Below are 15904 nucleotides of genomic sequence, written 5' to 3'. Positions count from 1 at the left end.
CCCTGTCAAGTTTAATTGCTATCCAGGGCTCTGATAGAGAGATTTCCCCCTTACTATCCTGATGACAACAATTTCACCAGACAGTGAGGGGAAATCTGCGACACAACAGAAATAAAAAGCTTTCCCCTATTCTACTCAAAAATCATTTAAATGCTTTTAACTTTTGTCTGTGTTGCTGTTAAAAATGAAGAATTTATGTACATACAGTATCTCACAAAAATGAATACACCCCTCATATTTTTGTAAATATCTTATTATATCTTTTCATGTGACAACACAGTGTAAATGTGCTGTCCCCTCACAATAACTCAACACACAGCCATTAATGTCTAAACCGCTGGCAACAAAAGTGAGTAAATCCCAAGATGAAAATGTCCAAATTGAGCCCAAAGTGTCAAAATTTGGTGTGGCCACCAATTTTCTCCAGCGCTGCCTTAACCCTCTTGGGCATTGAGTTCACCAGAGCTTCACAGGTTGCCACTGGAGTCCTCTTCCACTCCTCCATGATGACATCACGGAGCTGGTGAATGTTAGAGACCTTGCACTCTTCCACCTTCTGTTTGAGGATGCCCCACAGATGCTCAATAGGGTTTAGGTCTGGAGACATGCTTGGCCAGTCCATCACCTTTACCCACAGCTTCTTTAGCAAGGCAGTGGTTGTCTTGGAGGTGTGTTTGGGGTAGTAATCATGTTAGAATACTGCTCTGCTTCCCAGTCTCCAAAGGGAGGAGATCATGCTCTGCTTCAGTATGTCATAGTACATGTTGGCATTCATGGTTGCCTCAATGAACTGTAGCTCCCCAGTGCCAGCAAGACTCCTGCAGCCCCAGACCATGACACTCCCACCACCATGCTTGACTGTAGGCAAGACACACTCCTCACCTGGTTACCGCCACACACACTTGACACCATCTGAACCAAATAAGTTTATCTTGGTCTCATCAGACCACAGGACATGGTTCCAGTAATCCATGTCCTTAGTCTGCTTGTCTTCAAACTGTTTGTGGCCTTTCTTGTGCATCATCTTAAGAAGAGGCTTCCTTCTGAGACGATGGCCATGCAGACCAATTTGATGCAGTGTGCGGTGTATGGTCTGAGCACTGACAGGCTGACCCCCCACCCCTTCAACCTCTGCAGCAATGCTGGTAGCACTCATACATCTATTTCCCAAAGACAACCTCTGAATATGATGCTGAGCATGAGCACTCATCTTCTTTGATCGACCATGGCAAGGCCTGTTCTGAGTGGAACCTGTCCTGTTAAACCGCTGTATGATCTTGTCCACCGTGCTGCAGCTCAGTTTCAGGGTCTTGGCAATCTTCTTATAGCCTAGGCCATCTTTATGTAGAGCAACAATTCTTTTTTCAGATACCCAAAAAATTTTTTGCCGTGAGGTGCCATGTTGTACTTCCAGTGACCAGTATGAGAGAGTGAGAGTGATAACACAAAATTTAACACACCTACTCCCCATTCACACCTGAGACCTTGTAACACTAACGAGTCACATGATACTGGGGAGAGAAAATGGCCAGTGGTTTAGACATTAATGGCTGTGTGTTGAGTTATTTTGAGGGGACAGCAAATTTACACTGTTATACAAGCTGTACACTCACTACTTTACATTGTAGCACAGTGTCATTTCTTCAGTGTTGTCACATGAAAAGATATAATAAAATATTTACAAAAATGTAAGGGGTGTACTCACTTTTTGAGATACTGTACACACACACACAAACATAATCTTGGTGTACAAATTAACATTTGATACCGAGAGTGCACCTACGACAAAGGATTCCCAGAGCACTGCAGCTTTATTTCAGACACCCTGTTCCTGTGGAAACCTCCTATGGAGGGATCGGGGCACATTCATGTGTGTGTGTGTGTATTTCAGTGTAAATATATGAGCCTTAGGAACAGACATTTTCATGCAGTTGGTTAGCAGACACTAGAAAACCACACAAGGATGCATAGCCACAAGGATAAAACATTTTTTGTTGAGAAAAAAACACCCCCCTCTGGGTGATCTCTGTACATTACAAGGATTACAACAATCTTTGTTGCAGATTCCTACCTTTTGTTATTTTGAAGAAATCCCTCTGTGCTTCTCCATGCCCATATGGGAAACTGAACCTTATGGGAGTGGTTTCATAATTATCATTTAGCTGTGCACCTGCAGAGCACTAATGAGGAAATCTGCTGGGCCTGCATCCCTTTAGACGTGATTTCCTATTGGAAAGATCTCACCAAAAATGACATTTTTGTTGCAGGAGATGCCTGAACTCTGACTTGTATCTTAGGCAGACTTCTGGGAAAATCAGTGAGCCAATCACACAAGTAGGAAATTCTGTTTCTTGGTGGTGTTCAGTATACATTATGTGTACAGAACAGCTCCAGGTAGCCAAATTGTATTGCATTTTCAGAAAATTACAGTGGCTGCAGATTGAAAAGGAAATATAATTTTTAATAACATTTATTTACAATATGACTTGTGTTGCAGTTGTTACATAGTGAGGTTGAAAAAAGACACCAGTCCATCCAGTTCGACCTATGATGAGTGTGTATAAGTGTTTATGTCAATAGTACATTGTATACCCCTGTATGTTGTGGTTGTCAAGGTGCCCATCTAATATTTTTTTGAAACTATTGATGCTCCCCGCTGACACCACTGCTTGTGGAAGAGAATTCCACATCCTTTCCGCTCTGACGGTATAGAACCCTTTACGCAATTTAAGGTTAAACCGCTTTTCTTTTAATTTTAGCGAATGGCCGCGAGTCCTTTTATATTCCCTGAATAGTTTGTTCCCTATGCTGGGGTCACCAGTATGGTATTTGTACATTGATATTATATCCCCTCTCAAGCATCTCTTCTCCAGAGAGAATAAGTTCAATGCTTATAATCTTTTCTCATAGCTGACATCCTCCAGTCCCTTTTATTAGTTTTGTTGCCCTTCTCTGGACTCTGTCCAGTTCCAGCACATCCTTCCTGAGGACCGGTGCCCATAACTGGACGGCATACTAGAGATGTGGTCGGACCAGAATTATAGAGTGGGAGAATTATCGTTTTATCTCTGGAGCAAATCCCCTTTTTAATACACGCCAGTATTCTGTTGGCTTTTCTTGCAGCAGCTTGACATTGCATGCCATTGCTGAGCCTGTTGTCTACGAGGACCCCCAGGTCCTTTTACATCTTAGATTTCCCCAAAGGCTTTCCCCCTTGTGAGTAACTTGCGTTCATATTTCTGGCACCCAAATGCATTACCTTACATTTTTCAACATTAAACCCCATTTGCCATGTAGATGCCCACCCCATTATTTTGTTAGGGTCTTCTTGTAAGGTTTCCACATCCTGCGTAGAAGTTATTGCCCTGCTTAATTAGTATCGTCTGCAAATACGGAGATTGAGCTGTTTATCCCATCCTTTAGGTCGTTTATGACTAAATTAAATAGGATTGGTCCCAGGACCGATCCTTGGGGGACCCCACTTTCCACACCAGACCATTCCGAGTACTCCCCATTTATCACCACCCTTTGGACTCGCCCGTAAAGCCAGCTTTTAATCCAGGTACTCACTCTATGGTCCATACCTACGTACCTTAGTTTGTACAGTAAACGTTTGTGAGGAACTGTATCAAATGCCTTTGCAAAATCCAGATACATCACATCCACAGGCCTTCCTTTATCTAGATTGCAGCTCACTTCTTTATAGAAGAATAGTAGATTGGTCTGGCAAGAGCGATTTTTCATGAATCCATGCTGATTACTACTAATGATACCGTTTTCATTAGTAAAGTCTTGTATATAGTCCCTTATCATTCCCTCTGATATCTTACAGAATATTAATGTTAGGCTAACCAGCCTGTAGTTCCCAGGGATATATCTCAGCCCTTTTTTACATATTGGTACCACGTTGGCTTTTTTCCAATCAGCTGATACCATTCCTGTCAGTAGACTATCCATAAAAATTAGGAACAATGGTGCGGCTATCACCTGGCTGAGGTCTTTAACCACTTACCGCATATCAACGTACCGGTACATCGGCTGACTTTGCGGGGTTATACCGGGATGATGTCTCTAGCTAGAGGCATCATCCCGGTACCGTGGTTTGAAGCCGACGGTCGGCTTTCCTTCGGTAACGGCCGATGCGGCTCGGGAGCCGCTCGACCGTTACCCGGGTGAGCGGGAGGGGACGTCCCCCCCCCCTCCCGCCGCCTTCCGTGGCTTTGCTCGGGGCTCCCATCCCACCGGGAGCCCCGAGCACCCAGCCGGCACGTCCGCCGGCTGGATGGAGTCCCGATGAATGCCGGAAACGGCATCGATCGGGTCTCCGATGACGTAACCCGGAGGCGGCGTCCATGACGTCACTTCCGGGTTACTGTGCTGCAAAAGGCGGCAGATTTAAAAAACGGCTGTATGCAAAAATGGGAAGTGTAGTGGAGAGGTCTAGGGTCTTTTAGACCCTCGATCCCTCCATAAAGTGTACCTGTCACTACATATTGGTGTCACAAGGGATGTTTACATTGCTTGTGACAGCAATAAAAGTGATCAGATTTTTTAAAAAAACCTGTAATAAAGTTAAAAAAAAAGAAAAAATAAATAGGAAAAAAAAAAATTTAGCCGCCCCCGTCACCGTTAGCTCGCGCACAAAAAAAACGTATACGCAAGTCGAGCCGCGAATGAAATCGCTGTTCAAACCACACATGTGAGGTATCGCTGCGATCACCAGAGCGTGGGCAATAATTAAAAAAAAAGAGCTACACTCTATCTCTAAACTGGTAACCGTTAAATAAATTTAAAGTGTCGCCGATTGAGATCTCTATTGACCGTAGTTTGTCGCCATCCCACGGGGGGGCGCAATTTTAAACCGTAACATGTTGGGTTATTATTTACTCGGCGTGACATCATCTTTCACAATATACAAAAAAAATGGGCTAACTTTACTGTTTAGTATTTTTTAAATGCAGTGAAATGTGATTTTTCAAATTTTTTTAAAAAAAATGGCGTTTTAAAGACCGCTGCGCAAATACCGCGTGACAAAAAATTTTGCAATGACCGACATTTTATTCTCCAGAGTATATATAATGTTTGGGGGTTTTAAGTAGTTTTCTAGGAAAAAATACTGGTTTTAACTTGTAAAAAAAAGTGTCCGAAATAGGGCTGGAGCTTAAGTGGTTAACGACCCCCGGGTTTAAGCCATCTGGTCCTGGTGACTTATTTATGTTGAGTTAAGTCTAGTTCTGAGTTTGTCTTTTGTTAACCCTACAATCTAGGTTATTGTATCCCCCCAATTCTTTTGTGAAGACTAAGGAGAAGAATTTATTTAGCACCTTTGCCTTCTCTCAGTCCTTTGTAGCCAGATTTCCTTCATCGTCCTTTATGGGGCCAATATGTTTTGGCCTCACTTTCATACTATTTATATACTAAACCACTTGCCGACCGCCCCACGCAGATTTACTGCGGCAGGGCAGCTCGGCTGCGTATAATCACGTAGATCTACGTGATTATGTGCACGCAGATTCGGGGGCACGCGCACGCCGCCGGAGCCGCGCTCCCGCTGTGAATAGACGCAGCGGGAACCAGACCGTGGGAGAAGCGGGCTCAAACGCTGCCGGCCTCCCGCAATCTTCAACCAGAATGACAGAGGAGCCACCTGCTTATGTAAACAAAGCAGGCGGCTTTTCTGTCAGAAAGGCAGGGAAAGATTGTGTGATTCAGCTACGCTGAATCACCGATCTCTCTCTGTCTCTGTCCAACCTATCCCCCCACAAAAGGGAACACATTTAACCCCTTGATCACCCCCCCCCCCCCCCGGTGTTAACCCCTTCCCTGCCAGTGTGTTTTATACAGTAACAGTGCATATTATTTAGCATTGATTACTGTATTAATTTCACTGGTCCGCAAAAAAATGTCAGTTAGGTGTCTGATCTGTCCGCCGCAATGTCACTGTCCCGATAAAAATCTCTGATCACCGCCATTACTAATAAAAAAATAACAATAAATAACAATAACAATAAATAAAAAGTCCATAAATCTATCCCGTAGTTTGTAAAAGCTATAACTTTTGCACAAACCGATATATGCTTTTTGTGATTTTTTTTTGTTTTTTTTTTCAAATATGTAGCAGAATACAAATTGGCTTAAAATGTTAAAAAAAAAATTTTTAAAATTTTTTTATTGGGAATGTTTTAGAGCAGAAAGTAAAAAATATTGTGTTTATTTTCAAAATTGTCGCTTTTTCTTGTTTATAGCACAAAATGGAAAAACCGCAGAGGTGATCAAATACCACCAAAATAAAGCTCTATTTGTTAGGAAAAAAAAGGACATCAATTGTATTTGCGTACGGCTTCACACGACCAGTTAAAGCAACTCGCCAAATCGCAAAAAATGGCCTGGTCATTAAGGGGGTAAAACCTTTGGGAGCTGAAGTGGTTAAGTGTGTACACTATATTATTTATTCTTTATTTGCTATTTTTTCCCCACTAAAGTGGAGTTACCCTTTAAGTTAGTACTACTTAGTGAACACACTTTCACACAGGAGGTGTGCTTGCTATGGGAAGTTGGATTTGGGAATGACTTGCATAGTCAACTTTTACCATAAAATACATTTGTTGATTAAACGTTTTCTTTGTCTAAGGAAAGATTTCATACTGCAAACTGTTTAAAAGTGAAACTCCAGTTTTCAGAGAATAAATCATTCTTCGCATGTCAACTATATACATTTTATGGATTGTAGCAAACATTACAGTGGGGCTGGACAAATGCCATCAGCCAGGTAGCCAATGTACCTAATTTTTGAAGTTTTGCTCTAGTCATTGGAGCTGGTTTCCAAAAAATCCTGCTGGTTCCTGGATTGGATTTACTGGCTCTATATTTGTCAAATCCTGCATTACAGATATTTACTATTCTCAGTTTTTTAGACATTAATATTTGCTTTGGCAGCACCTTTATCTGCCTTCATTATAATATTGTGATCAGTCTAATTGTAATAATAAACCTGCAGGTTCTGCATTCCATCATTTCATGTGGCTTAGCGTTTAGAAGTATAATAAAGTGGTTGTAAACCCATTGCCTTTGATGATACACAGAGATTACACAAATCCTCCTACATAAGTTTTACTTGTTTATCTTCAGTCTTCTCTTGCCTACACCCCCTTCAAGATGCAGATTTGTGATAAACTCCTTCACCTGTCAGGAGCAAAGCAGAGGGGATGGAGAGCTGCAGTTAGAGCTCTTATACATTGTGTGAGAGCTGATTGGAGGAAAAGGATACCTCCTCCACACACAGCACAGGAACATGCAGAGGTGTGTTCTGAATAGACAAACTGTGTGCTGAGCTCTCTCCCCATCACAAATGTATCTCATGTGTCGGGAAAACTTCTCAGAAGTGACACTCAGAGCTTTGGGGAAGAGACAATAAACATTACAGATATATGTGCTTTGTTCAGATTTCATGACTGAGGTTGACAACCACTTTAATAAATGATATTTCTGCTGCAGGGGCTACCTGTAATGTGAGTTTGAGATCTGTGCAGCCATCTGTGGATAATCAATGAGCCAGTCATATGAGCTGGAAAGAAGATATCAGGGGGTGTTTGTAACAAACAGTATACTGAATACCCGCAGTTACCTTGTTTACTAAGAAGCAACATTTGATTTCTTTTGGGCAGTTTAAGAAAAGCATAGCTGTCAAACAAGAGCAGCTGGTTTTATGGTGAACCTATGTTTTGCCCATGGGGCTGGCACAGGCTTCAAGCCAGAACATCCTTCAGTTCAATGTGGGTACCTCCTATTGACTTTTTATTCTTCAACATATAAGTATGCTTGCCAGTAAAAATTCACGTGATAAGTGTAGATCAGAGGACTCTGTAGTTTTGGGGACCCCCCAATGATTGATTATACAATGTATATTTTAGGAGATGTCTGGGAGAAAAGTGGGGTGAAAACATGCATTTTAAGGGATGTTGGGGGAGGAGGATGGAATAAACCAATTTCAGGATAAAGCTAGTAATAACAAACATTGTATACTTGGGCTCGGTACAATCCTGCCCTTACTCAGCAGGCTGGGACTTTGGACAGGTTAAGAACATGTTTTATTGTGTTACAGTCTTGTTTTATTTGTACTTTTATGGTGCATTTCTGCGTCACATCCAGTATGATCTCTTTCAATTGAAAGTTTTTCAAAAGGAGTAATGTCCTTAATCTAATGTCATCTATATATAGGCAGTCCCTGAATTACATACATCCTACTTACATACGACTCCTACTTACAAACGGAGGGAGACAACAGGAAGTGAGGAGAAATCTACCCCTAGGAAGGGAAATTCACTCCTGTAAGAGTTATCATGGGGAAAAAGGTGTCTCCATTGAAGCTTTATCACCAATCCTTGTCTCCACAACAATCCAAAATTTTCAAAGTCCAATTGTCATAGGGACAGAAAATGAGATGAAATCTTCTGAACAGGAACATAGACAGCAAAACAAATGTTACAGGCAGAGGCGGCTGGTGCTCCATGGGTCGGGGGGGGGGGCCACACCAGCTCCAGCCTGCACCACACACATTACCCACCCCCCGGGTCGTCGGCTCACTCACCCTGTGCTGCCCTTGGACTGACATGTGGAAGCGGCGGTGGCTTCCCCCTCAGTCTCCTCCATTTCCCCCTTTGCTGGTCGGGATTCCCCTGCATCTCCTCCCTTTTCCTCCTTCGCCAATAGGAAGGCTTCTCCTTTCAGCGAATTGGGGAACGGTCTCAGGACCCGCTTCCTGATTGGCCAGGAGGAAAATCCGTGTGACAATAATGAATATTCATTCACTATTGTCACACAACTGGGTGGGTTCAGGGCGCAGAACTGTGCGCCCCGAGCCCACCCTTTTTGAAGCCTATTATAGCCTCTTGCTCTAAACACGTGCTTCAAAAAAAAAAAAAAAAACCCATTGGAATCCATACATCCAGCGCCCTGCATGTAGATTAGGGGGCCGGACGCATGGATGGGGGGGTGGGGGGGGGCGGCGCTCCTGCACCCCTAATGGACGGGCCGCCACTGGTTACAGGGGTGTTAACCCTTCCCCATGCTATCCAAAACTTCCAAAAAAAAATTTTGGGCTTGATTACACCTAAAAAATGTACCTGTTTTAACTTAAATACAAATTCAACGTAGGAACAAACCTAGAGAATCCGGGCACTGCCTGTATACTGTTTATTGTGCGCATGTATTTAGGAGAATTGGGGTCTAAAGTTTGTTTTTTTTTTCTCCAGATTCCATATCAGCAGTGCTATGTTTTTGATCCAGTGTTTTCCTCCCTGGAGATTTCTGTACTTCAAGAACTGGACTTAAAAGTTATTTGCAAAAATGAGGTAAGCTAATAAAGTGCTACTCATTTCATATAAGAAAGAATTGCCGGCAGAGCAGAATAGAACTTATTTAGAAAACAGAATCACAAGGTAATGATTTGCATGGCAACCAATCAGACAAATTACAGACTAGCTGACATGAGTTACAGCATGTAGTTGCTGTTTTCACAATCTAGTTAAATAAATCCCTAGGGGCTGTAAAAGAAAGGCAAAGAAACACAGAACATATTTGTCAGGTAGACATTGTAAATAGGATTCTAAACAAAAATCAGGTTTTATTATTGTTCTTCCACCACTGGCAAAGGGAAAACCAAAATTTACAGTATGTAATCTGAAAATAAAAATATATATACTGTGTGTGTGTATATATACACTCACCGGCCACTTTATTAGGTACACCTGTTCAACTGCTTGGTAACACAATTTGCAAATCAGCCCATCGCATGGCAGCAACTCAATTCATTTAGGCATCTAGACGAGGTGAAGATGACTTTCTGAAACTCAAACCGAGTATCAGAATGGGGAAGAAAGGAGATTTAAGTGACTGAAGTGGCATGGTTGTTGTTGCCAGACGGCTGGTCTGAGTATTTCAAAAACTGCTGATCTACCAGAATTTTCACACACAACCATCTCTAGGGTTTACAGAGAATGCTCTGAAAAAGAGGAAATATCCAGTGAGTGGAAGTTGTGTGGAGGAAAATGCCTTGTTGATGTCAGAGGAGAATGGGCAGACGACAGAAAGGCAACAGTAACTGAAATAACCACTCGTTACAACCAAGGTATGCAGAATACCATCTCTGAACACACAACACATCGAACCTTGAAGCAGATGGGCTACAGCAGCAGAAGACCCCCCTGGGTGCCACTCCTGTCAACTAAGAACAGGAAACAAAGGCTCCAATTCGCACAGGTTCACCAAAATTGGACAATAGAAGATAGGAAAAAACATTGCCTGGACTGATAAGTCTTGATTTCAGCTGCGACATTTAGATGGTAGGCTCAGAAATTAGTGTAAACAATATGAAAGCATTGATTCATCCTACCTTGTACCAATGGTTCAGGCTGGTGGTGTAATGGTGTGGGGGATATTTTCTCGGCACACTTTGGGCCCTCTAGTACCAAATGAGCATCATTTAAATGCCACTGCCTACCTGAGTACTATTTCTAACCATGTCCATCCCTTTATGACTACAGTGTACCCATCTTCTGATGGCTCCTTCCAGCAGGATAATGCACCATGTCACAAAGCTCAGATCATCTCACCACTGGTTTCTTGAACATGACAATGAGGTCACTTTACTCCAATGGCCTCCACAGTCTTAGTCTGTAGGGTTCAAAATTGAGTTGGCCCCCCCTTTGCAGCTATAATAGCTTCACCTCTTCTGGGAAGGCTGTCCACAACGTTTAGTAGTGTGTCTATGGGAATGTTTGCCCATTCTTCCAAAAGCTCATTTGTGAGGTCAGGCTCTGATGTTTTATGAGAAGGCCTGGCTCACAGTCTCCACTCTAATTCATCCCAAAGGTCTTCTATAGGGTTGAGGTCAGGACTGTGCAGGCCAGTCAACATACTTCCTCATCCATGTCTTTAGGGACCTTATACTTGGACTAAGATTGCAATGCTATTAAAGTTCATGTATGTGTAAAGGCAGGCATCCCAATACTTTTCACAATATAATGTATACAGTCAGGTCCATAAATATTGGGACATCGACACAATTCTAATCTTTTTGGCTCTATACACCACCACAATGGATTTGAAATGAAACAAACAAGATGTGCTTTAACTGCAGACTTTCAGCTTTAATTTGAGGGTATTTACATCCAAATCAGGTGAAAGGTATAGGAATTACAACAGTTTGTATATGTGCCTCCCACTTTTTAAGGGACCAAACGTAATGTGACAATTGACTGCTCAGCTGTTCCATGGCCAGGTGTGTGTTATTCCCTCATTATCACATTTACAAGAAGCAGATAAAAGGTCCAGAGTTAATTTCAAGTGTGCTATTTGCATTTGGAATCCGTTGCTGTCAACTCTCAATATGTGATCCAAAGAGCTGTCACTATCAGTGAAGCAAGCCATCATTAGGCTGAAAAAACAAAACAAACCCATAAGAGAGATAGCAAAAACATAAGGTGTGGCCAAATCAACTGTTTGGAACATCCTTAAAAAGAAAGAATGCACTGGTGAGCTCAGCAACACCAAAGGACCCGGAAGACCACGGGAAACAACTGTGGTGGATGACCAAAGAATTATTTCCTTGGTTAAGAAAACACCCTTCACAACAGTTGGCCAGATCAAGAACACTCTCCAGGAGGTAGGTGTATGTGTGTCAAAGTCAACAATCAAGAGAAGACTTTACCAGAGTGAATACAGAGGGTTCACCACAAGATGTAAAACCAGTTCTGGAACAACATCCTATGGACAGATGACACCAAGATCAACTTGTACCAGAGTGATGGGAAGAGAAGAGTATGGAGAAGGAAATAAACTCCTAATGATCCAAAGCATACCACCTCATCAGTGAAGCATGGTGGTGGTAGTGTCATGGTGTGGGCATGTATGGCTGCCAATGGAACTGGTCCTCTTGTATTTATTGATGATGTGACTGCTGACAAAAGCAGCAGGATGAATTCTGAAGTGTTTTGGGCAATATTATCTGCAATATTATCTGCTCAGCCAAATGCTTCAGAACTCAATGGACGGCGTTTCACAGTGCAGATGGACAATGACCCGAAGCATACTGCAAAAGCAACCAAAGAGTTTTTTAAGGGAATGAAGTGGAACGTTATGCAATGGCCAAGTCAATCACCTGACCTGAATCCGATTGAGCATGAATTTCACTTGCTGAAGACAAAACTGAAGGGAAAATGCCCCAAGAACAAGCAGGAACTGAAGACAGTTGCAGTAGAGGCCTGGCAGAGCTAAGACTGGGAGGCCATCAAACTTCATGTGCGTTTATTGACCTCTCAATGGTCTAAAAGGTTGACGCGTGCGCGAGGAGAGAATATTTAGCTACTTTTGTTCACTATCTTTTGGCTATTATACTGATCTGCAGACATTAGTAATATGTTACTGGCTTAAAAAAAATATACAGCCTTGCATATTCAAGAAGAGGGCAGCAATCACATTTTCTGATAGTTTTAAATTAATGTTTTGCGATGCATTATTTGTTTTCCTGTGGACTCATATAGCCCCTTGATGCCCAAGCTTTGGCTAGAAGGCCACGTGGACCCTTTGGTGCTTGCCTTTTTGCCTTTGAAGACTCCCAGTAGTGGGTGTTCGAGCATTGATTTGCAAAGGGGCTTTAATGATAGTGATCTTTAGCCATCCCACATAACTTGTCCTCAGTCTCCAAAATCCGGTTGCCTTTCTACAACTTCTGAACGATGTCTCCCCTCGCTAACCATCTCTTCTAATATGTCAACAGTCTCTGACAGTCTTTTAGAGAATTACATAGATTGGATGTTATGTGTGGCTCTCTCAGGGGCTTCAGTGGATGCCCTTTTATCCTTAAAAGTAGACAACCACTGATATAGATAGTTATATGGTATTGAACCTGTCCAGCATTGGTTTTGAGTAACTGCACTTTCTGTGTGAGCAGTACAGAAAGTGCAGTTACTCAAAACCAATAATATGAATTACTGTGTTTTGCGCATTGTCACTGTTTTTTTCAAATGCAGCTTTAAGCATTGACATACCCCCTTAGACCCAGTCTATCTGGACAGTATGGTAACCGGCTGACTTGGCAGCATCCATAAGCAGCTCAACTCTTCAAGACACAGAAGTTGAATCCAATGCAATTTTACTTCAGATAACAGGATGTTTTTCCAGTGTTTTGAAGTGCAAGAAGACAATGACTTTTCTAATCCCTGTGCCTGCAAATAACTAACACTGACTGAGAGAACGTGGAAAAAATAGAGAAGGTTTAGCTAGGATTGAACTAACTAGCACTAAACAGGAGGGGAGGACAGAGGGAGAAACTACAGATGCATGACAAAAAATTAGAATATCATTAAAAAGTAAACTTATGTGAGTAATTCAGTTCAAAAAGTTAAACTCATATTATATAGATTCATTACACACAGTGATATCTTTGATGCATTTTTCTCTTTTCATTTTGATGATTATGGTTTACAGCTAGTCAAAATCCAAAATTCAGTATCTCAGAAAATTAGAATATTACATAAGACCAATAAAAAAGGAAAAAAAAAAAAAAGGATTTTTAAAACAGAAAAGTTGACTTACTGAAAAGTATGTCCATGTACAGTATAGTATGCACTACACCAATACTTGGTCAGGACTCCTTTTGCATGAATTAAGGCCCGTACACACGTGCAGATTGTCGGCCGAAAAGATTCGGCCGGCGACCGATCGGCCGATTTTCGGCTTGTTAGTATGATGCTTCCGACAGCCGACATCGCACTTTCGGCCGAACAGAATCTGTCGTGCAAGCATTACAATTTTTGTATGCCGACACCAGAACGGCCGATTGTTCGCCAGTCAGTACAGAATTCGGCCGACAGACAGCAGATTTGCAAGACTGGGCATGCTCAGAGAAGAAAAAACAGGGAAAGTTAACCATCACATGACATCACTTCTGCAGTCGGCGGACAAAATTCGTGTGCAGTCTTTTGCACTTTTCAGCGGACAGGACAGCCCGGGGACAAAAGACGGCCGATCGGTCGGCCGACGATCGGTATGTGTGTACGGGGCTTTACTGCATCAATGCGGCATGGCATGGAGGCTATCAGCCTGTGACACTTCTGAGGTGTTATGGAAGCCCAGGTTGCTTTGATAGTGGCCTTCAGCTCATCTACTACATTGTTGGCTCTGGTGTGTCTCATCTTCCTCTTGACAATACCCCACAGATTCTTTATGGGGTTTAGGTCAGGCGAGTTTGCTGGCCAATCAAGCACAGTGATACCATGATCATTAAACCAGGTATTGGTACTTTTGGCAGTGTGGACAGGTGCCAAGTCCTGCTGGAAAATGAAATCAGCATCTCCATAAAGATGGTCAGCAGAGGGAAACATGAAATGCTCTAGAATTTCCTGGTAGAGGGCTGCGCTGACTTTGGACTTGATAAAACACAGTGGACCAACACCAGCAGATGACATGGCTCCCTAAATCATCACTGACTGTGGAAACTTCACACTGGACCTCATGCAGCTTGGGTTCTGTGCCTCTCTACTCTCCCTCCAGACTCTGAGACCTTGATTTCCAAATGAAATGCAAAATTTACTTTCATCCGAAAAGACGACTTTGGACCATTGAGCAACAGTCCAGTCCTTTTTCTCCTTAGCCCAGGTAAGACGTTTTTGACGTTGTTTCTGATTAAGCAGTGGCTTGACACAAGGAATACGACAGTTGTAGCCCATGTCCTGGATATGTCTGTGTGTGGTGGCTTTTGAAGCACTTACACCAGCCGTAGTCCCCACCTTGTGAATTCCTCCGAATTCTTGAATGTCCTTTGCTTCACAATCCTCTCAAGGCTGTGGTTATCCCTGTTGCTTCTGCACCTTTTTCTACTACACATTTTCCTTCCACGTAACTTTCCATTATTATGCTTGGATACAGCACTCTGTGAACAGCCAGCTTCTTTAGCAATGACCTTTTGTTGGAGGGTGTCAATGACTGTCTTCTGGACAACTGTCAAGTCAGCAATCTTCCCCATGATTGTGTAACCTACTAAACCAGACTGAGAGACCATTTAAAAGTCCAGGAAACATTTACTGGGGTTTTGAGTTAATTAACTGATTATAGTGTGATACCATGAGTCTATAACAGCCTTTTTCAACCAGGGTGCCGTGGCACCCTGGTGTGCCTCCTGGGTTCTTCAGGGGTGCCTTGGCAAATTGGTAACAAATTGCCACTGGTTTTAACTTTGTAGAATTACAACTCTGGCACTGTGCCGGTCAAGCCACTGGCACCCTGACAACCCTGGGCACTGTGCGGGTCAAGCCACTGGCACCCTGACAACCAGTGACATCACTGGTTGATAAGAATTATGACAGGTGCTTGCACAGCATCCTTATTTACTCCTCCTCATCCCTTTTCTATCAGCACTGGGGTCACATTAGCAAATAGAAGAAGAGAAACAGAGAGAAGAGAAACCGTAGAATACTAGTCCATACCAGTTTGCAATAGTAGAGAAATAAATAATTTATGGCCCATGTGTATGGATGTTGCTGCGTTATGTATAACCATTAGTTTACGTTTTTTTTTACATTTTAGAATGGGGTGCCTCGAGATTGTGCAGAATTGTTAAGGGTGCCACAACTGAAAAAAGGTTGAGAAACACTGGTCTATAATATTGAACTTTTGCCACTATTCTTTTTTCTGAGATACTGAATTTGGGGTTTTTACTAGCTGTAAGCCATATTCGTCAAAATTAAAAGAAAGAAATGCTTGAAATATATCACTCTGTGTGTAATGAATCTATATAATATATGAGTTTCACTTTTTTAATTGAATTACTGAAATAGATTAACTTTTTGATGATATTCTAATTGTTTTAGATGCACCTATATATCACAAAGTACACAATTTTTAGTGG

At 42.3% G+C, this 15904-nt stretch overlaps 1 protein-coding gene across 1 annotated transcript in view; it reads left to right on the top strand.

Annotated features, from left to right (window-relative positions):
• The window catches only part of SRRD (SRR1 domain containing), a 49752-nt gene that overhangs the window by 19427 nt on the left and 14421 nt on the right, over positions 1-15904 (top strand). Inside the window, exon 5 of the mRNA XM_082262382.1 lies at positions 9252-9350. Within this exon, the coding sequence (XP_082118508.1) occupies positions 9252-9350 (99 nt within the window). The remainder of the gene's footprint in view (positions 1-9251; positions 9351-15904) is intronic.

This window comes from Pelophylax lessonae, assembly GCF_965119305.1.
Source record: "Pelophylax lessonae genome assembly, chromosome: 1".
Taxonomy (NCBI): Eukaryota; Metazoa; Chordata; class Amphibia; order Anura; family Ranidae; genus Pelophylax; species Pelophylax lessonae.
Note: the sequence above shows the minus strand (reverse complement) of the source record. Positions and strands in the feature narration are given on the sequence as shown.